The sequence below is a fragment of the Dermacentor variabilis genome, chromosome 7 (assembly GCF_050947875.1).
Source record: "Dermacentor variabilis isolate Ectoservices chromosome 7, ASM5094787v1, whole genome shotgun sequence".
NCBI classification, from domain to species: domain Eukaryota; kingdom Metazoa; phylum Arthropoda; class Arachnida; order Ixodida; family Ixodidae; genus Dermacentor; species Dermacentor variabilis.
The window spans coordinates 86423507-86446593 of record NC_134574.1 but is presented as its reverse complement, the minus strand read 5'-3'; the positions used below and the strand labels follow the sequence as shown (position 1 = coordinate 86446593).

Sequence of the window (23087 nt, the reverse complement as noted above, 5' to 3'; positions counted from 1 at the left end):
TGACATGTTTCAGAGTTCATTTCCTCTGTTTTGTATATATGTAGATAATCATGTTGTACGATTAGCTCCCTCTTACGCTTCCTCTTTTTCTGTTCACCTGTTTGTTTCTCTATCTCAGAATGTTTTGTCTTCCACATTTGTCTTTTGTACATGTTAACACGCGTATCACTTTTTATGTGCAGCAGAACGAATGCTCCGTAGCTCATCCTGCACAATATAGTAAACATTTGATTGATTGATTGATTGATTGATTGATTGATTGATTGATTGATTGATTGATTGATTGATTGATTGATTGATTGATTGATTGTGGTCTACCCGCGCTCTGCATGAAACCGCCTTTTCCAGCCTTCGTGTGTGATAGCCGATACGTGCTGCATATGCAATCGTCTCCGGCCCGCAAGCCTTCCCGCGTGACAGTTGACGCAGGCCGGGTATGGAACCACATCTGCCAGCCGTTGTGCGACAGTTGATCGCCTGGTGGTCGAGGTGGTCGCCTGCAACTTCTTGCCCTTAATAATTCGATAGTCATCACTTTCACGTATCTGTGGTGCAACGGCGACTGCTTCCGCTAACACCGCCCTTTGCGTCAAGGGCAAGAAATCTTTCCTTTGGTCACGATTTGAAAAGACGGCGATTACGATAAGGACGGACAACCTTTTCCTCTATCCAGAAGAGCAGTTCGGTCTCCACGGTTGTGTTCTTGGTGCCCAGCCAGTTACTGAGGAGCTTGGCGATGAGGTACTTGGTGTCCGAGACGCCGGACTTTGTGCCGACCTTGCCCTGCAGCGAGTAGCCGCGCCTCAGCTCGAGCATGTCGCGCTCGCCCACGTGCACGAAGCGCACGTCGAAGAGCGCGTAGAAGCCGGAGCGGAGCGCGGTGCGCACGAGGAACCGCACGACGTCCACGAAGGACGACGCGCCGAGCAGCTTGCTCACGTTGATCGCGCGCTCGGCGTTGGCGACCTCGTCCCTCATGTCGCTCACGTGCTGCATGTACCTGCGGCGGGGCGGACATGCGACGTGGGCGGAAGCCGCGTTTCGATGGCTTTTTTTTTTCTGATTGTGCGAATTTCACTTCGGCACATGTGCGGAGCTAGCTCTAGTGGGGTTATAAGGTTGGGCCAGCAAGCAGTACGCGGCAGCACTCATGACAGTAAAAAATCTTGACACGATAACAAAAATATGTAAGCTCAAAAAAGGGGTGTAGTTAAAATGGGAAAACATAGAAAGCGATCTTATTTAGTTTAGTGATTAATTTGCTATTACCCCAGTAAACCGTTATTATGGCTTGGACATCTATGACACGCTTATCCTATATAGGGTGTTTTCATTAGTTGCACCAAATTCTTAAAACTCGCATGGGGCACGTAGCACAGCTCCAGCTATTGAATTGAATCACTCGTTCAGGCACACATTACTTACGCGAAAAATCAAATGCGTAATTAACTAATTACAAAAATCTCAGTAATTAAGTTCTTTATTAAATTATTTAGCGAGTACATTGAGATCTACGAATGGTAGTTAGTGAGGCTACATGACATATCTATTTGGAACGAATTTTGAGGATGGCACCACTTTCGAGATATGCGCTGTCAAATTTGTGGTAAAAATGCCCTGTTCTTTCACTTACATTTTTACGAAAAGGCTGTTTTATGCACTGAAGCACGAAAGTATGGGCAACGCCACTGTATTTAGTCGGACACTTCAGAAATTCTAATCACGAAACTGGTGGCATCCTGAGAATTCATTCCAAGTGCATAAGCCTCGCGAACTCACCGGGCTACAATTCCGAAGTTGCAGTATGAGCCGTAAAGTAATATATAAATTGTTAATTATTGTAAATACAATGTTAATTATTCAGATAAGCATTGCGATTTCTCGTACAAGTAATGTCCGCATCACCGAGTATTTTAGCTCATCGATTAGAATTTGCTACCTGCCATTAGCGATTTCTAAAAAACGTGGTGCAGCTAAAATAAAACACTCGGTGTCAGCCATGAACAGACGTTGTCATTTAGTAAAATTCGCTATACATAGGTTCTGGAGATGACATTTCGTGCAGGATAGTTTAGTTCATTTGTATTGGCAGAACGAGCGTCGCGCATAAAATTTCAATAACCTCGCTGAGAGAAATGAAGACCCGCGTGATTGCCCAGCATGTTATGGCCTTTTGCAGAGTGTTTGCTATATAGTCACGTTGCTACATATGACGAGAGCTATTAATTTAATCTAAGGAAAGAACAGAGCTTCAATTCGACACCTTCGTCGACAGGGCGTCCTCGTCATCGTCGACACTCAGTTCACCTCGTCGTCCTCAACTTCCGCAGAAGCGGCAAGATCACATAACAGCCAGCTGTTATGCGCGTGGCGTTACCTCCTTTTCAGACAGCATCGTCTCGATGCCTTGAATACAAAAGAAAATAAAAGAAAGAAAATGTTTGTGAAGAGGAAAGGGTCTCACGAGCGGGATGAAGGTGAGGCGAAATGAGAATGGCTACGTCAGCGCGACTGGCACGGTTTCATCCTGGAAACATGCACAACCTCCGTCTGCTCCACACGATGGGACCGCCGAGTCATGTCTTCAGGGAGAAGTGCGTAGCTGAAGTCGCTGAGGTGACGCAGGACTCTATGGGGACCGAATGTTACGGGTGCAGTAACTTTTTCGACTCACCGCGTTGGGACTACTTACCCAAACTTATCACCGAGTTAGTGGATAACCTCGCGATGGCAAGAGTTTTACCCCTAGGAGTCTATGTATTGCGGATTCGGAATTCGCTCGCGTGCAAGCTTACGAGATGTGTTTGCAAACCGGGTAACTCAATCGGCATCACTGCTATAAGGTCGTATCGGTCGAGTAGGAGCATGGTGTCCAGCATGGTGATCGCTTCACGGCCGTGTAGCAAATGGAAAGGTTAGAACTCCGTAGTTTCTTGAACAGCAGTCTGGTATGCGAATGTAAGGAATACTTGTTATGGCCGCTGTCGACATACGTGGAAATCATGTCCGCGATCGTCTTGTTTAACCTCTCCTCAAGGCCGTTGGTCTGAGGAAGGTATGCAGTGGGTTGGCGATGAGCTGTTCTACTAAGCGTCACGACGTCTTGCGTCATCTATGCTGCCAAAGCTGTACCACGATTGGTTATGACTACTGCTGGTGCACGTTGCCGGAGGACGATGGTGTGGCGGAAAAGAGCGCAAAATCACTGGCAGTGCCTCGCGGAAGGGCTTTAGTTTCGCAGTATCGTGTCAGGTAACCAGTGGCAACGTCAATCCAGCAGTTGCCAGAAAAATAGTTGAGGAAGGGACGCAGTGCAAGCCCATGGCGGTTTATTGAACTAGTGGTGCGAAAATTCCCCGAGTTGAAAACGCTCGGGGAAGTCCATGTTTTCAAGCTTGTGGCCGCAAGAAATTTCAGGAGAAAATCCTAAATTATGTCCTCTAACCGACATGGCATCTTAAATAAACCTTCAAGAAAATTAACATTTAGCCAACCGGCATGACCTAGTGCGTACAACTCTACGACGTCAGTATGCAATGTCCACAAACAGTCTAATGTCAAAGCACAGTGAATGTCAAAAAGACGTCGGTCAGCTATCTCACATTTACAAAATGTGTACGTTAGTAGGACGTCCATTAGACGTTATGACGAGACGTAGACGAATGAATCGTACCAGGATATTCACAGAACATCGGTCTTTCACGAGGGGGTATTGTGTCTCTGACGACCTTCATGCTTTCTTTAAAGCGATTCTCTCGCAACGAGTACCGATGGCATCGAAACGGCCGCCATTGTCAAACAGCCACCGCGGGGGCGTGCTCGCAGTGGGGCTCACCCGTAGCAGGTGCGATACAGGGGCGAGACGATGTGCATGCCCCGTCGCAGGCCCTCGGCGTCCGGCGGCTCCCGCGTCTCGAACAAGCTGGCGTTCAGCTTGCGCATCAGCGCGTAGTTCAGGTCCGCGCGGAAACCAGTGCCCGCGGCGGACCACTTGCCGCACACCCGACTGTAGAAGTCGGAGCAGGGCGCGTGCTCGGCGACCGTCAGGTTCCTCAGGTAGTCGGCGGCCTCCCTGCACTCGGCCGTGTGGCACGCCATGCGGTCGTCGGCGGCCTTCCGCTTGCGTATCGTCTTCACGGCGAGGAAGGCGACCCCGAGCAAGACGACGCCCGCCACGAGCACCGCGACGTACACGCACGTTCCCCACCCGGACTGCTCCGGACGGGACGCGTTGGACCCGCCGTCCTTCTTGCGGGGGGCCGGGTTGTCCTCAGTTCCTGCGATCCCGCAGCCGGAGAATCCGCAGTTGCGCTCCTTATAACTGAGCTAGCTCAAAAAAAAAGAAAGAAAGAAGGCCAGGTTTGCAATTGTACATATATGTGTCAAAGTTTGTTCACCCGCTCCCGTAATAACCCCCGTGGCGTTGGCAGTATGTTAAAAAAATTTTTTTTACATATATATTTGGCCCATACCGTTTTTGTATTATGTTGATTACAAAAGGCGAAAGTAAAAAATGCTTGATTTAAATAATTGATCGATACTTCAAGGCAGTCGGCAGGCATATCATGCATCAGCTTCAAAGGCAAGAGGCAAATGTTTTTTTTTAGCGTAAACTGTTAACGTGTTTCTTTTTTTCGGCAATTTACGTGTTAATAACTTCGGCGAGCATCGCATTAAGCGTGAAAACCACTCATTAGCTGAATTATCAGGTCTGACTTCTTAATTACACGATAGCTACATTTGAACGCATGTTGAAATTGCGTAATTGAAGCGCATCGATGTTGTAAGCATTAGTAGGAACCATATGACGCTGGCACCAGTTTTAAAATATTCATGGAAAGACATAATCTAGGGCACGAGGTGTACTTGTCATCCTTAATCACTTATCTCTCGCAAGAAACCTTACGTGCCCGTAACTGATGTTATTATGATCGGCCTAAAATTCAGCAGGGCAATCTCGGGCAACGCCACGACATCGCTTTCCTGGCTAATTTCCCTGAACCGTGAGCAAGCTTTATCACTCCCACCTAGGGCTTGCCACATTCCAAGAATGGTCAGAGCGAAGCGACCACCAGAAGGGCAACGTAAGCTTTGTCTTGGGCACTCTGTGCTGGGTCATTTACTCTGCCGTGAGACGGCCGGAGACAGGCTGGAAAAGCTTTCATTACACTGCAAATTGCACCTACACAGAATTTTCTCCTGCTGGCGCGTTAGGTCTGTAAGAAGAGCAAATATAGACTATGGCCGACCTGCTCGGTATACACGAAGAATACAAATGACTAATTTAGCTTAACCCGACACTCCTCTTTACTGCCAAGTTATCCTCTGGAGGCGTTCATTTTGTTTTCTCGATGATAAAGTCGGGGATCACCTTTGTGGGCTGGTAATTCCTTCCGGGCAATGGAGGAGGTGTGCTCGCTCTTACCGTCAGCTCCACTGGCGACTTCCCGGTCACTTTCGTGGTCGGTATCCTTGGGCGCGGCGCGGCTGGCTCGGCGTGGCGCCTGACGTTGGCTGGCCGCCTTGGACGCGGCGACGCTGGCTCGACGCGGTGCCGGCACGACCGGACTGGTCGGTTTGGTCGTTGTGGCGGCGCGGCTGGCTCGACGCTGTGCTGGCGCTGCGGGGTTGACCCGATGCGACGGTGCCTCTTTGTTGGGCTGCATCGGTTAAGGAAGCTTAGACACCAGCGACAACCCTCGAACTAAAGTGATGGGTTAGTGTTGAAAGGCTCATCAAGCGCATAGGCGTGTCTAACGGGGGGGGGGGGGGGGGGGGCGCTCTTAGAACTGGACCAAGGTCAAGCTTGTGATAGGCGTATCTACCAGTATGCTCGTTGGGGGGAGGAAGCTGGTGGGAAGGCGTGACCCCCCCCCCCACCCACAGAACATACTAGTGAAGTAAAACTCTTGCTTGGGCTAGTTGGTTCATGCTTGAATGTGTAAGGGGTAAGGTGCAATAGACCAGGACAGAAGAGCACAAACGACAGGACCGGCGCCAATAGCAAGCTGAGACGGCGATAAAGAAAAACTCAAAGCAAATGTCAGGACCACGCAGAACAATGCGAAGCGCGTAGCATTCACCCCATGCGCTTCGCGGTAAAGATTACGATTTAATAAGGTGCAGTTGCCGGGAAGCGGGAACTGTAGCATGCGAAGCTGGGAGTGAGGTCGGCACACTTTCATATGGAAAGTAGAACCCGCCTAGCAAGTAATTTCCTTTGTGTTGTGATAGCGCTATGCGAAGGCCACACACAGTTACGACTCCCGAAGAGCAGCGTGAACACTATGAGCAGCGACAGGAACAACAACGTCAATATGCAGAATGGCGTCGTGTCCATTGAATAGTCTCGTTGTCAATCATTTCATATAGTGCATTGCTCTATCGTTCAAAGCTACGTCATATTGGTATTGCGGATCAGGTGATACCACAGCTCCGCTGGTCCGCCAACTACGCAGCGTGGATTGGAGTCCATTTTTTTTTATAATTTACCGGTATTTAATCAGTGTTGCTACTTTAGCGAGTTTGTCGCTAGATTTAGTTTTCTATCTAGCAATCAGTTACTTCTTTAGTGATTTTAATGAACTATTGATGACATTTTAACGACTTGCTAGAACGGTCGCTTGAAGAACGGCCTTTTAGAACGCAGTTTAACATTAAAAAACTTCATAAGCTGCATAGATACATAGCTATACATAAAGCTACATTATGCACATGTAAAGGGCCGAAACGCGCTGTACGACGCATATGCTCCATGACCATGATGAACCAAAGGTAGCCTTCGCATTGGTAGCCTTCACATTGTGATTGTGCTTCACAGCACAGTGGTGATTATAGCCATCATAGTGTACACAAAGTTTCTCAAATTTCGCTTCGTTAATTACAAAACCTATTTGAATGCGTTTCAACGCTGCGTGTTCATGTGGTGTCACTAAGTCCATTAGATTGGTGTACGCAAGCATGTCAGAGAGCTAAATTTACCAAAACCAAATGAAATGAAATTTGTTTCACATTTATAACGCAGCAGGTGAACAAGACATATTGACTGCGTAAAAAGAAAGGCGTAAATATCGGCAAGGCTGAGCTCGCTCACGCGTGCCAGAACAAATGGCTTCCGTTTTTCATAGCTTTCTAACAAATCAGCCGACTTCACTGCTGCTTTCAGCTAGATCAAGGGCGAAAATGGGGTATTTGACCTGCACAAAGCTCGGGTAATTGCTATCGCCGTGTTAGCAACATGTAGCCAAGAGCGCTCCGCAGAATCTAGTTCTGTTACCATGAACATCGAGAAGCCCAAAAAATTTAGGGATAGTGTGTAGACTAAGCATATCTTCATGCTAGGAACACTCTACGTTGCTCGGGCTTATTTGAATCGTGCTGTATTTGTAACCTTTCAATATGACGGTAACACAAAATTTAAGCTATCATAATCCGTTGTGCAAGCATTAGAGGTAGGCGATCGGGTATTGACTTTCACGAACACAAATCGTATGTATCGAATGTCGAATCAAATATCGAATAGACAAACGCAGACGCACATATTTACAGCATGAATATTTATTTCGGTTGTACACGCTTGTACCACGGCTGCTTAATGAAGCTAAGGTTACCGTGCTAGTACTGAAGAGGGAGTCAACTATCACGGACAATTAGGATCGTTTTGAGCACAAGATCGCTAGAACAGTCATGAAAGCAACTGCACAAATAGCCGAATATCCCACCTTCTGGTGTCAAACAAGCTTTCCAAGAATAGCAGACTGCTGTGTGGCCAACTTTCCAGAAACTCATTGTTGAAAAATATCAGACGGTAAGGAAAATTAAATGAATAAGATAATGAAGATGAAGTATTTGTGTGCCCTATACACGATAAAGCGTTTGTTACAATAAAAACATCACTGGTTGTAACCTAAAAGAGAAAAGTGCTACTTGACTAAACAGGCCAGAACAGGCCAGAACAGGCCAGGCAGGCCAGCACAAAAATACCCGGTTGTCATGTAATGGATGACAAGAAGGGGAAGCGAGGGGCCCGATGTTGTAAGGCCACCATTTTTGCAAGAACACTCGCACATTTTTGTTAGTTACAACCATACGAAACCAGCAGATAATGAAGAAAAGGAAAGCACAAAGGAAATTCTTTGTACGCAGTTCCTGACCGAAATGTGAAAATTAGAAGTTAAATGGAAATGGAGGAAAGAAACAACTTGCAGCCGATGGGAGCCGAACCCGCAACATCCGCGTTACCGCAATTAAATACCGTTTGTACTGCGACGACGGCTGTTCCCACGTTCATACTCTTGCGTATGTACATGTGCTTGCAAGTTCTAACCTGGGGATCGTTAACCAGCGTCACACTTCCACCACGAAACCGAAAACAAAGCTTGATTACCGATTTTGTTTCTGCATTGGTTCAAAAACTTTGTCGATGTTTTACTTCTGTAATGTCCCATATTTCTGTTCAGGAGGTGAAAAACAGTATTACGATTCTAACAGCCCGTTGTTGTGAAATACGTGGCTAGTTTTAATATTCGAAAGTATCGGATAGTTCATTTTCGAATATGAATAAAATATTACAGAAAACTATTCATATTTGAAACTTCGAATGTTCGCCCACTCTATACAATGTAAATACATCACTACAGCTAAAACCCTCCGTACCCTGCTGGTAAATTCACAGTTTTCCTTCGATGAGCACATGCTGGTGGGTGAGTTGGTTATGCATGATTACAACGAAGGCACCAAATAAAACAAAAGACGAAGGAAGGTGACACAAGACAACCACATAGAGCAACATGCAAGGCCTATGTAAATGATTTACCTCCCGTTAGGTTACGTTAGGATGTTTCAAAACACTCACGTTCTTAATTTAGTGACTTATTTTGTCTCATTTCAGCAACGTGCTTTAGAAGATATTGACAATACTAGGCTGTAATGATTCATAATGGCGATTGGAGACCATATCTGTCGATTACAAAGATAACCTCAAATTACGCATATTAAAGCCTTCCTTTTTGCAATGACAATCGGGGAATCCCCAAGGGTGGTGGCCTTTACAGTACGTGACACCTGGGCCCGATCTGAGTATGCTTCGCCTGTTCATGAACTTCTGTATTAATATTACACCATCGCATAGATCCCGCATCTATGCGATGTTGCATGCGAAGAGGAGGAAACAATGGTGGCCCCTCTTGCTGCAAGAAGTCAATCAGTCCGGCATGTTTTCGCAGAACATTCGCCACTTAATGACGCTGCTTAGTGCTGAGTGACTTATTCACCATAGTTAGAATCGAGGAGTCCGCAGCAGGATATGCGTTAACGAAATGGCGTTCATCCGCAGAACAGCGCTTGATCTTCATGGTAGGGGTCAAGTTTAAGGCCCTGTGGTAGTATTGCAGGTTTACTGGAACGGTTTATAGTCCATATGCTAGTGCACCCGTGAACAACTGACAGCTTGTAATACCGTATTAACACGTTCCTAATCTACAGAAAACTAATGTTTAACAGTCTCGGAAGAGAACAGCAATTCACGACGTGTAGCGAGGCACTGGCAGTGGTAAGGGAATACATCTACTTAGGACAGGTAGTGACCGCGTATCCGGATCATGAGGCTGAAATAATCAGAAGAATAAGAATGGGCTGGGGTGCGTTTGCCAGGCATTTCCAGATCATGAACAGCAGATTGCCATTATCTCTCAAGAGAAGTGTATAACAGCTGTGTCTTACCAGTACTCACGTACGGGGTAGAAACCTGGAGGCTTACGAAGAGGGTTCTGCTTAAATTGAGGACGACGCAACGAGCTATGGAAAGAAGAATGATGGGTGTAACGTTAAGGGATAAGAAAAATGCAGATTGTGTGAGGGGACAAACGCGGGTAAACGACATCTTAGTTGAAATCAAGAAAAAGAAATGGGCATGGGCAGGTCATGTAATGAGGAGGGAAGATGATCGATAGTCATTAAGGGTTACGGACTGGATTCCAAGGGAAGGGAAGCGTAGCAGGGGGCGGCAGAAAGTTAGGTGGGCGGATGAGATTAAGTTTGCAGGGACAACATGGCCACAATTAGTACATGGCCGGGGTAGTTGGAGAAGTATGGGAGAGGCCTTTGCCCTGCAGTGGGCGTAACCAGGCTGATGATGATGATGATGATGATGATGATGATGATGATGATGATGATGACTGACGCATCTCAGATGCACGTGCTTCGCGGTAGCGTCAAACGTTCTGTCGGTCGCAGGGAAACTACGGCTGTAACACAGATTGCAGATAAGGGAGGCACAACTGTACCCCTGGATACACAAAGCACACTTTCGTGATACGGTGGGCTTTCCTTAAACGCGGCCGAAGAGCTCGCACCTACACTATTTTCTCCCGTTTTGCCGTCGAGAGTGGCACCACACAGTTTCAAAAAATTAAGTCTCAGGACTGCGTCATGAGTAGAGCGAGGTAGAACAGCGAACTCTGCGTGAAACATTTGACCACCCAAGATAACGTTCACATTGCACACCCCGACAGAATGCAACAATTCCCCACTCACTCCGCGAAGCGGATCGGTATGGTCCCAGTGAAACATCAGTTTTCATCCTATAGGAGGCGTCTAAACGCAAGGCTCATCGCTGAAACGGCCGCTCACGTGTCCACGAAGGCCATTGTTGAAACTCCGTCAATTAGTACAGACACCTTATTCGCAAACATACAAATCGGTGGAGGTATATCTGTCAACATCGAAGATGGTCCAGCGACCTCACCTCCGACAGCCGTGCTAATTTTCCGGACGTGGCGAGTGGTAGCGACGCCGCGGAGACGGCGATTGGTTTACGCGAGGAGCGGGGGCTGGTGTCAAGCTGCGACTGGATGCTGGAGAACGGTTCCGCAGCGTCTCCGGGTGCTGGTGAGGAATGCTTCCTGGGTTATGTGTGAGAACGCGAGTACGTTTCAACAAGTGGAGTGCGGTACCGCCGTCGATCGATCGAACCTCGGTGGCTGGCGGCGATTGCAGTACCTGGCAATGTGACCCAAGTCGCTGCAGCTATAGCACACGGGCAAACGACGATCGATGAACTGCTCCTAGAAACGCTGAACCGTGCGGGGTCGTGTAGCAGGGTAAAGTGGCTGAGCCTGCCACGCAGGAGGAACGGTCGGCCTTCGTGCAAACCTGCCGGGGTGAGAGTGTTCTCCATGCCGCAGATCGCGCGTAGATGCGCCCTCACGTGGCCATGGAGCTCTTCTGTGATTGGTGTCCCTGACACGTACCGAAGGTTGCCACGAATCACACGGTGCTGCAGGCGCCGTGTGTTGCGCGCACAGGCAGCAGCTTGTTGCATGACGTTGCACGCAAGCACCTCGTGTCGTAGCAGTTCGTCACGTACAATCTGCCGTATAGCAGACGAAACATCGGCGGACTGGCCCGCATCGACGCTGGCAACGGTTTTCACATTTGCCAGTCATCCAAATTTTGGCACAATGCGACTTGCCTTTAATGTCTCAACTGTACGGCAGTGACGTACGACATATGATACAACATCAACGTGTTCCTTGCCTATGAGGAAATTGTAGACATCTGCAATTCCTTTGCGGACATGTGCGACTGGGTCTTCCTCAGTCATCTGTGAATTCGCTATTTTGCACAGCTTGGGGGTCTCTTTTATGTATGTAGTGCAAGTTTCTGCGGGAGCTTGAGCTCCCCGCGCTTCTGTTTGACATAAGCGTCGCCAAAGCACTTCTTAACTTTCTCAACGAAGCACTCCTACGTTGTTAGAGAGACTTCGTGATTTTCATGCCACATCAGTGCTGTCTCACGGAGAAACAGTACGACATATTCAAGGTGAGTGACAGAGTCCCAACGCTTGTAACGGCTCACCCTGGCGTAGTGCGTCAACCACTCGACGACATCTTTGCCCGCTTTTGCCGTGAACGAGCGCGGTTCCATGTAGTGCTGCACAAGTCCAACCGGCTTTCACATTTCGGCAGGCACAAATGGCGCTGGCGTTCGTCCACCTCCGTCCTGAGAAATGGGGAAGGCCACTGGCGAGAGACCGGCTAGGCGGCGACTGCGGCGAAGTTCTAGATGTTGCGACTGCGTGGTACGTTGTTGCGTACGGCGCATGCTACAACACTGTTACGCCCACGAAAGGCGTTTGTTGATTGGTCAAGCAGAGTTAGCCGTGACGGCCTTGATCAGCTGAGTGCCTGTCGAGATTCAGCTAGCCAGCCGCACGTCGTCTTCCGCCTCTTCGTTGAGGCGCAAACTTAGCACGCACGCAAGTGTGTCACAATATAATTGAAAGAGAGCCGGTAATACTATTACTCATAATCTAGAGCTGGAATAACGCAACCATCATGTTTCTGCTATGGCCGGAACGATTTCGTTATTACTGTGATCATTATTACACTTCAAGCTGGCCAAAAAGCGCGCCTATAGCGTTTATACACAGTCATAAAAATTGGAAAGTTTCGAGCGATCGAGGAGCGTTGAATAAAATCGTGAAGAAGGCTCGTCTCACTGCCGTAAATCTCGTATATCCTTCTCGTACCTGTTCTGGTGCCTACATATGCAAAAAAAATTTGCTTAATATGCAAAAAAAAATTGACCATTTGCTTCGGGGACAAGGCGTCACGTGACGTGATATGACGTTCGACTCGTATCGTGTCTATAGCGCTTAGCTAGTGAGGCAGGAACAACAGCTAAAAAAACAGGAAGAAATGAAAGAAATAGCCATAACATACGGAGCTTGGATAGCGTAATACGCCGGGAAAGTTTATTCTTAGATTAATGCTCATACCTTTTTCTGGACTTGTGAGTTATGCTTGGCAGGCTGCTTCGCGGCTTTGGATTGCTTCCCCGCTGGATGAAGAAAAACAAAGAAAATAATTAACCACAACAGATCTAGTACAAACGTTATTTTTTATTATTGTTATTAATACTTGTTGATGGGGCTAGCTGCTTCGTGTTCGTGCTTATTACGGTGTAATAGGACGTCAAACAAGTGAAGTAAGACCAGGAAAGGAAGGAGCATCCCTTTTACAGGAGCCAGCGTTTACTGAAATCGGACCAAGGAGATGAAATGGAGAAAATGCACGCCTATTCTGTCATAAAATCAAATAGTTCAGTGCTGCGGAGAACGACAGACATTTCGCTGAAGCAAATGTCGTGTTTCATTTTGATGCATTTATACCTCCCTTAAATCACGGCATCTTTGCTTCTGCCGAGTATGCTGGCGTTAGTCAAGACTTGCCTCACACATGCAGGAACCGCAGTCCATAAGCTAACGTGCAACTATGTTATTCTTCACAGGCACTACTTTGCCCTAGTCAATAACCCAGTAGCTTGTTTGACCAAAGTGCATGCTAACCCAAGTGAGCGGATTTTTTTACGCGACATTCGACCGCATAAGCAACATACGGCCTAGCACTCTCTTTAATGTCCTATATATTCATGACATTTTTTTCGCGCCTATATGTAAGCTTTAATTTTACGGCCGTCGTGACTAATGAGTAATGACTACTGAGTCAAACTTCAACTACGTGGGATCTGTGGAAATAGGAAAAGTTACATGAGAAGAAAACTTTGCACACTGGCAATATTAACTTAATATTACTTTTAAATCAATTACTTCTTTCCACCTTGCGGGTTTCCGCAGAACTATTACGTCAAACTCTTGCCTTTGCTTCGAGTTGTCGATGAATTCGACTTCGCCCTGCTACCTTCTAGCCACCTGGTTAGCTCAGATGGTAGAGCGGCTGCCCCGGAAAGGCGCTGGTCCTGGGTTCGAGTCCCGGACTAGGACAAATATTTCTTCAACTACGAGGCTTTTTTTTTTCCTTCGAGGAACCCGTGTGGGATTCCTTTGTAGTAATTTGCTAAGTGTGTGGATGTCTCATTTTCCCTTTAATAATTGACATTACACATTACCAGTATAGTTATCAATTCTAACAGCACGATAAGCTACATCCGTCGCGACTTCTCCTCAGCTCTTCTGCTGAGCTACGGAAGTCTCGTCAGGATTGTGAGGGGAGAGAAGCGGCGGACCGAGAACTCTGGGTGACCTGACGCAAGGCGCGGTTCTCGGAAGTCGCGCGTGCGGTTGACTGTAGTTTCCAGGGAAGGACCAGCTAATGCGAGTGCGGTGGCGAGAGAGGAAAGAAGACGCGGGTGGGGCGCAGTGTGGAGGGGTGGGCGGTGTGCGCGGATGGACGGCGTTGCGGCAGAGTCGCGGAGCGCTGTAACGAAGTGGATGTTCGCGACGGATGTGTCGGCCGGTCGTCGTTCTCAACATGCGAGGTCTCGTCTTCGATCTACACGGACATGGGCATGAAGGCAGTGAACGTGCCCGAAGAGTTGCTGCAACGGCTGCACGCGCAGACCAGCGGCTCTGCTATGCAACATGAGCGAATGGCGGCAACAGTTCGACGAAGGCAAATAGCTGCAGAGGGAGTGCCGGCAGGTTCTGCGACAGCAACGGCGGCAGTTCAATCCTCAGGCGACGACGCTCAGCCTTATGCTGGAGGTCAGCTCTCAAAATACAGCGGATTCAACGACATCCAATCCCCTAAGAAGTTTTGGACAAGCTGGAGACGTTTTGTTTGGTCGCTGGTGTCGCCGCTGACAAAAGGTTTACCCATATTATGCCCGCTGCTCCAGAGGGCAGCGTATATAGTTGTAGTGGCGCTCCGTGACTACATTTCCGTCGTGCGAGGAATTTATGGCGGTTGCCGCTTGATACAAGAATTTGAGCGCCGCACGCAGCACCCAGTAGAAACTTTTAAAGAATTCATTTATACGACCGTGGCTTATTATGACCGGATGGACGGGGATGTTCTGGAAACGGAAAAGGTTGAGCGCGTGCTGCGGCAACTGCAGCCGTACTCCAAGAATCGGTTTAAGGCAAACAAATTGCAAATCTCGCGGAGTTGGCTAAAGCAGGTGACGACCTCATGGAGTGGGCGTGGAGGCGGTTGCAGTAGAAGCCACCGCCGCCTCCGACAGACCAAGTGGTGAGGGACCTTGCTTTCCTGTCAGCTGTGAACGGAACTGGCCTGCCCATAACGGAACCCAGCGTGTTGACGGCTGCTGCTGTCGCGTCGTTTCAGTCCCCGCTAGCGGCATCCTACTGGCCGTTGCATCCTGTGGCGGTACACCACCCTACCACGGAGAGCAGCTGCATGAACTGACCGCTATTGCTATAAGCCCAGCTCTCGCATCACCGTCACAGGATAGCAACAGCGCGACTCCGGGCGATTTACCTGCCGTCGCTGCGGATTGCCCCACAGGTCGGCGTACCGGCCCGCCCCGCAGCTACGAATTCAACGGAATCGGGCATTCACGATCGCAGTATCCAGGAAACGAGATCCAGTAAGTGTCACCCCGTTTGAACCTACGTGACTGCTCTGCAGGTAGCGGTTTCAGCCGGCAGTAAGGAGCCCCTCATGGAGGTGCGGTTCGGGAAGACTACGTTTCAAGATCTGCTGGATACTAGCTCAAGCGTGAGCTTACTTGGAATATCAGGGGCAAAGGTAGCAGAGGAGAAAGGCGCCAAGCTCGCGACAAAGGTGCATGCAGTCCGCCTGGCAACAGGTTGGTCCCAGCCTACCGCATCCCTCGAGTGTATGATCCAGTTAGCTACAAAGAGCCGCAACCAGCGATTCCTGTGTTTTCCAGATTTATGTCGAGACATTGCTCTCGGCAGGGACTTTTTGACGGCAACAGACATCTCTCTATATACGTAGCACTTGGCGGATAGACTATTGGTACTGACCCGCAACGCCTTCTGCCGTTCGCTAAGCGCGACAATGGTGCAGCCACATTACTCGCAATAGAGGAAGATGAAGGGTCTTACGACTTGCACACGCTCTTCGAAGAGGTTCTTGCAGCTGCTCACATAAGGAGCAGCATTCCAACCGAAGAGGGCAAGCAACACGGTGTAGCAACAAAACTACAAACTAGTATGAAGGAAGTGCTTGATGGCTTCGGCTCTTTGTTCACTGCAATTCCTGGGTGTAGGATGGATGGAAACAACTTTATTTTAAATCCGGCAAAATTTGACGACCCGGGCTCAGGTATCCCGTGAGGGGACTTCGAGGCCTTGCCTCGTCGCCGCCTCTCGGGCCTGCCGGACAGCCCACTCTTGCGTCTTGAGGTTGGTGCTGCGCAGAGCGGCGGCCCACTTCGACGCTAGAGCCTCCCGAGCTACTGCCATTGTAGCTGATGTAACACGACACTCCCGCAACATGTGTGATAGCGTCGCTCTAGTTTCTTGAAATAATTTGCAAAGAGCAATCGGGCATTGCGAGGGGAAAATGTGCCGCAATCGCACCGGACTGGGGAAGGTTTGTGTCTGCAGTTGTCGCCAGACGACTGCATGGCGACGTTTCAGTTTGGACAACCGCCTGCCTAGATGGTAGTGCTCGGTGATGTCATTGTACCTGACCAAGCGTTGTCGCGTGTTTCGCACCAGGAGTTCCTAACTCGAAGAGGCGGTCTCCGATTCTGCGAAACGGGTCAGTTCTCGCGCCGAGCGGTGTGCTACCTCGTTCAAGTTAGGGGGGCCCTCATCGGTGGGGGTGGCGACGTGCGCTGGTAACTACATGATTGGGTGCACCCCCCTCACTTAGCGCTGCATAGACCGCGGAGTTAGTGCGCTTGTGAGATGCAAGCTCCGTCCAGTGACCGATAAGAAGCAGCAAGTCATTGAAGGCTGCGTATATGACCTCCGTAAGCAGGGTCTTACCAAGGCGAAGCAGAAGCGCTTGGACTAGCGCCCCAGTGCTAGTGGCGAAGAACTCTGGAGGCCGCCGGCTTGCTGTAGACTAGCGACCTTTGAATTAACAAACCAACGTGCCTACCTATTCAATGACTCGAACGGAATGGCACAACTTTGCCGAGGTGAGTGGTTGTCAAGCTTCGATCACTCTCAAGGGATTTTTCAGATTTCTGTTTGCAATGCCACACATTATGAAAACGGCCTTCATCTGCCGTCAGGATACGTTCGAATTCGACAGGATGTCCTTCGAGGTGACAGATAGCCCTGCAACTTTTCAAATCTTGTTTGACCGTGTGCTAAAGCGAATCAATCGCCACTTCGCTATGGCATTTTCAGATGACGTTCCAGTCTACTCGGAGACGCTCGAGAGTCATGTTGAGCAGGCGCAGGAGGTACTGCAATGCACTTAACCACACTGCAATGCAGTGAAACTCAGCAAATGTGCCCTTTGGTGACGCAAGGAAATAAGCGTAGGCCTCAGTGCACAACGAAGCACGATAAGCAGTTCACTGAGTGCATTTGTGGGGTTTATGTAATTCCCCTCACCTTTGACAGGTTTTACATCGGACAAATGGGTAGGTGTTTCAACGATAGGGCACGTGAACAAAACTGGAATGTAAAGGATAACGCAGGAGGCACCTTAGCCCAACATGTATTGTAAAGGTAAAAGTGGGGGTAAGCAAAAGACTCCTTGCAAGCCGATCTTGGAAAACAACGTTTTTTTTTTTTTCAGATCGAGAGACCGAACAGAAAGGGAGATTTTGGACGCATTTCACATTATAAACTCTATCCCTTTCGGCCCTGGTGTCCTATAAAAAGGACACGAAGAAGAACGGCTACAAGTCATGATTTAACTGCTCAAGAATCTGAAACAAGAACTGAGCTGACTCCCAAGACATTCCCATAAGCATATACATCACTTTCTCCTTCGTCTTCCTCCTCGTAAGGCCGACAGTAAACAAACAAAATGGCGGAAGGCGGTAACGGCGGCTGCAGTGGTAAGCGCAATTTTTGTTATTTTTTACTCCATACCTACGAGCGTGTTCGTGATTAGAATTTTGTAGGTGTTTTCTAAGACACTCAAGGCTTCAACAGTTGCACAAAGTTTTCTCTCTGGCTAGTACATTTGCCACAGCACGCCGCAATGTGTGTGTCCTATATATAGGACACCAGGCCTCAGTGGTTGTAAACCATCGGCGCGTGTTGAATGCAAAGGCAGAACTTTTTTTTCGGTAATGCCTATTTTCTTCATGTTTTTTATTGCAGAGGCCAGAATTGCGACCGGATTGTTTTATTCAACGACAAAGCGACCTCGATTAAGACATCTACGTCTAGAGGATCCAGGTGTCATGTTTGCTGCACTAAAGGATGGTGACATGTCCGAGGTCGAAGACGCAGAGGATGACGTGGATGACATGGTTGAGGCTCTTGAAGACGTTTGTGAAAATGAGTGTGATGCACTAGAGGAGCTCTGGGCTGCCTCCAGCGATGAAGAAGTTGACAAAAAAACACCGGAGGACAGGTCGTGGTCCAGGAGAGCTTTCAATAAGCTAGCAGCCACGTATCAACCTCAATCATCTGGTGACGAGAATGAGAATGATCTTGATGGTCTACCGACCCCGTATGAGTATTTTTTTCGGTACGTGCCGAAGAGTGTGTTTGTTGATCTTGCCGAGAAAACAAACATGTATTCTGTTTCTCAAGAGGGAAAATCCGTTGAAACAAATGAAGAAGAAGTCAGAAAGCTGGTTTCACTGCATCTAGCGATGGGTGTCTTTCGTTACCCACGGCTGCGCATGTACTGGAAGCCGTCACTCAAAACTGAGCTTTTCTCAACTGCGAACATGTCACGAAACCGGTTCGAGAAGCTCAGAAAGTGTTTACACATTGTTGACGTGAACGGAGACCACAACAGCAATGATCGTCTCTGGAAGGTCAGAACACTTTTGGACGCATTTCATGAAAGATGTCTAAACCTGACTTTAGAGGAGCATCTTTGCATCGACGAGCAAATTATCCCGTTCAAAGGACAGCTAGACATAAAACAATACATCAAAGGGAAACCAAATCCGTGGGGAGTGAAAGTTTTCATGTTGTGCGGTGCCTCGGGAATTATCTACGACTTCCTCATTTATCAAGGCTCAACCACTGAACTTGTTCCAGCAGACAAAAAGGACTTCGGAGTGACTGGAGCATTCGTCCTCCATCTTGCGAGGCGAATACCGGATGGTACTGGCCACAAGCTTTTTTTTGACAATTATTTTACGTACTTTCCAGTTTTGCGGGTGCTTCGTGACAAAACCATATATGCTGCTGGAACAATCCGATCAAACCGGACCGAGAAATGTCCGTTGAAGCTAGAAGGCCAAATGAAGAAGGAGGGAAGGGGGTCCTCTGACTGCCTGGTAAGCAGCGATGAGAAAATCATCATCACGAGATGGCTGGACAACAGAGCGGTGACCCTAGCCTCAAATTTCCTTGGCATTGATGACGAGGATGAGGTGTCACGATGGAGCAAAGCAGACGGGAAATATGTAAACGTGAAACGTCCCGCAGTTGTCCGCGAGTACAACCGAAGTATGGGAGGCGTAGACAAGACAGACTTTCTGATAAGCCTCTACCGAACATTCATTCGCAGCCGAAAATGGACACTGCGAGTTATCACGCATTTTATGAACCTGTCCGTGACTAACTCCTGGCTTCAGTACAGGCGTGACGCTGAAGTTCAAGGGCTAAGGGACAAGATGGATTTGCTTGAATTTACACTAAGTGTCGTGGAAAGTCTAGCAAAAGGTGGTTCTCCTGATCTGCCACGCAAACGTGGAAGGCCATCCTCCTCTCCCTTGCAGCCACTCAAAAGGCAAAATTGCACAGCCCAGCGACCAGTGTACCACGTGAGATATGATCAAGTCGGGCACTGGCCGCTCATGGCCGAAGACCAACAGCGATGCAAATTGGAAGGATGCAAAGGAAAACCAAAAACCAAGTGTGAAAAGTGCAACGTCCACTTGTGCATATCAAGCACAAAGAACTGTTTCAAGACGTTTCACACGCACTAATCAATGTCCAGTATTAGCGGCACCTCAAGGCAAGCAGCATGTTTGTTTTCAATATTTGAATATTTGTAAAAGCGTGAAAATAAACAGTAACGCCAAACATTGCTTTTTTCTTCTCTTGCAACCACTAAGCCCTGGTGTCCTATATATAGGACGCGGCGCCATCTTTAAAACTAAGGGAGTCCTAGAGAAATTTTTTGTGTTAGTGTGTTCCTTGGGTGACAGTGAAGCAAAATATCACTACAGAAAAATTCCCAAAGAGGTAAAATAAATTCAGGGCTGAAAGGGCTATCGTCAAGTGTCAGCACGCTGTCTGTCCCGCGTTTACACGAAGAAACAGTTTTTTTTTTTTGGGGGGGGGGAGCCACTTTTGAGTTCGTGCGTTCATGCTGAGCTTCATCATGTATTAATGTGTTTCATTACTCTTCCCTCATGCTATTTGACAAGTTTTCAGGTTATAGTTTCACCTTGGCCTTTACTTTAGTTAATTTTTGTCTTTTCATTCTGTTATCTTCGTTATCTTTTGTCCGTTTTACGTCACTAGTGTTGACCTTGTTGTAACCACGTTTTACAGGTACCATCGCGCTTTTTCATTTCCTCACTTATTGCCTACACTTCGGTTACTGTTACAACATGTGCGCCTTCATTTTTGCTCGCTGTGTTACAGTTAATCTGCAGAATTCTCTTATGTTATCTGTACAAGTGCAAGAGTGCATGTGGTCATGTGCCGGGGATGCGGCTTGAAATAGTCTATACTCTGATTTCATTAATAACAATTGGCAGTCTGCGCTCGTGGCGTGTGTGTTTCGCTGTCCTCGTTTTTCGAGCAGTTTTAGCCTACCTTCAAGTATGAATCTATTAGCCCTCAAGAACGTCCCACTAAAGTATGTTTGATTATATCGACTGTTATTTCGTCTTCTCCTGCCGCTTTTCCCTGTTTCATGTCTTGCAAGGCCCTTCTAACCTCATCGCTAATTATAGAAGGTCGCTCTGCAACCTGCTCATTACTGCTTCGAATGGAGATATCATGGCTCCTCTGGGCATTGTACAGGTCAGTATAGAATTCTCCCGCTGCTTTTACTATACCTTCGAGATTGCTGATATTACCCTGCTTGTCTTTAAGTGCATACATCTTGGTTTGTCCTAAGCCAAGTTTCCTTCTCATTGATTTCATTCTGCACCCATTTTTCTACAGCTTCCTCAGTCTTTCTCATGTGATAATTTCGAATATCCCTCATTTTCTCCTTTTTGATCAGTTTTGACAGTTCCGCGAATTCTATCTTATCTCTTGAGTTGGACACTTTCATTCTTTATCGCTTCTTTATTAGGTCTTTTGTTACTTGGGAGAGCTTGCGTACTGGTTGCCTTGGTGCCTTACCTCCCATTTCAATTGCTGATTCTGAAACTAGCCTAGTTTCTGTTTCATTCATTACCTCTATGTCACCTTCATCTCTCTGTTGCAAGGCTGCAGATTTGTTTGCAAGTACAAATCTGGATCGGTCTCCTTTTACCCTTACTTCGTATAGGTTGGCCTGTTTCTTGGACCAATTTTGCTCTTTCTCTCTTCAAACTGAGGTGAATTCTAGAGCTCACCAACCTATGACCACTGCACTTCACTCTACATGACACTTCAACATCCTTCACTATGCTGGTATTGACAGAAAGTATGAAATCTATTTAATTTCTTGTTTCACCATTACTTTTCCAGGTCCACATTCCGTTGCTACGCTTCCTGAAGAAGGTTTTCATTATTCGCAGCTTATTTATTTCCGCGAATCCTACCAGCATCTCTCTAGCGTTCCTAGAACCGACGCCGTAGCGGCCAATTTCTTGTTCACCAGCCAGCTTTTCCTCCACTTTTGCATTGAAGTCGCACATTACTAAAGTATATTGAGTTTGCAATTTTATCATCGCTTATTCAACATCTTCATAAAAGTGATCTACATCATCATAATCGTGACCGTATGTCGGAGCGTAGGCTTGTAATATCTTTAATCTATATCATTTATTAAGTTTGATTATGACTACTGCTACCATATCAATAATGCTGTAGAATTCATGAATGTATGAATGTTGCCCTTTATGTGCTTATGGATTGGGAATCCTACCTCATATTGCTTCTTATCTGGGAGACCTCTATAGCACAGGACCTGGCCATTAGTCAGCACTGTATAAGCCTCACCAGTTCTGATCTCACTAAGGCCAATGATATCCCAAACAATGCCTCATAGTTCCTCAAAATATTTCTACTAAGCTAGCCTCACTCGACAGAGTTCGGGTGTTAAAGGTTATCAGGGTCAGTTTCCATTGGTGTATCTGATTATCTGATCTGATAATCAGATATAATTCATTATCACATTTCATAATTTCAATAGAATTATCAGACGCGACTTGTTAATTACATGCTCGTTACATATGAAGGCATGTTGCAATTGCGTAATTGAAGCGCATCGATGTTCTAGGCATTAGTACGAATCATGACGCTGGCGCCGGTGTTAAACTGTTTGTCATCGGACAAGGTAATCCAGGGCACGAAGAGTAATTGTCCTCCTTAAACAGTTATCTTTCGCGACACCGTGCTTGCCCGTGATTGACGTTTTTATGATCCGCCTAAAATTCAACAGGGCAAGCTAGGACAACGCCACAACATCGATTTCCAAGCTAATTGCCCTGAACCGTGAGAAACCTTCATCACCCCCACGTGGCGCTTGCAACATTCCAAGAATGGTTGGAGCGAAGCGACCACCACCAGGCCAAGGTCAGCTTTGTCTTGGGCACTCTGTGCCGGGTCATTTGCTACACCATGAGACAGATCGAGTTCCACCTAGACTTTACAGGCAATGTCGTTCTTTCATCTTGCGGCCATTTTCCTGAATTTATCTTCATCTCAGTATTACCACTCTTTCGAGAATTGACCGGCCGCTAAATGGGTCGAAGGCTTTAAATTGTTCCGTGTCAAAATGCCTTTGTGACGCCGAACAATTGGAGCGATTCTTGGTGACGGAGACGTCGACGGAAAAGAGTGCACGATGATGCATTTAAGTAGGGGAACCTTGCGTCGTTTCGTGCCAAGCCTGTCCGTTCAGGATGAACCTATGTAGCAGCGAAACAGAAACCAATATCATCTAACTTACTCTTTAATCTGCGCGACTAAAGGGTGTCTTGCGTGTTTAGCTTGAACTTCTATAATGTTGATCCTGATCCCGCCGCCATGTTTATTTCTAGCGGCTCTGCCCTAACCTGGGCATATCGCCATCATCAGCAGCCAGTTTCTA

At 47.5% G+C, this 23087-nt stretch overlaps 2 protein-coding genes across 2 annotated transcripts in view; both read right to left on the bottom strand.

The window, feature by feature from the left end:
• LOC142588726 (endothelin-converting enzyme 2-like) overlaps window positions 1-978 on the bottom strand; it is a 30911-nt gene extending 29933 nt beyond the window's left edge. The window contains exon 1 of the mRNA XM_075700541.1: window positions 658-978. Coding sequence (XP_075556656.1) covers window positions 658-978 — 321 coding nt within the window. The remainder of the gene's footprint in view (window positions 1-657) is intronic.
• Window positions 979-3312: 2334 nt separating this feature from the next.
• The window catches only part of LOC142588725 (uncharacterized), a 40439-nt gene continuing 20664 nt past the window's right edge, over window positions 3313-23087 (bottom strand). Inside the window, exons 5-7 of the mRNA XM_075700540.1 lie at window positions 12779-12840; window positions 5426-5660; window positions 3313-4277 (exon numbers count right to left, since the gene is read on the bottom strand). Coding sequence (XP_075556655.1) covers window positions 3832-4277; window positions 5426-5660; window positions 12779-12840 — 743 coding nt within the window. The 3' untranslated portion in view covers window positions 3313-3831. The remainder of the gene's footprint in view (window positions 4278-5425; window positions 5661-12778; window positions 12841-23087) is intronic.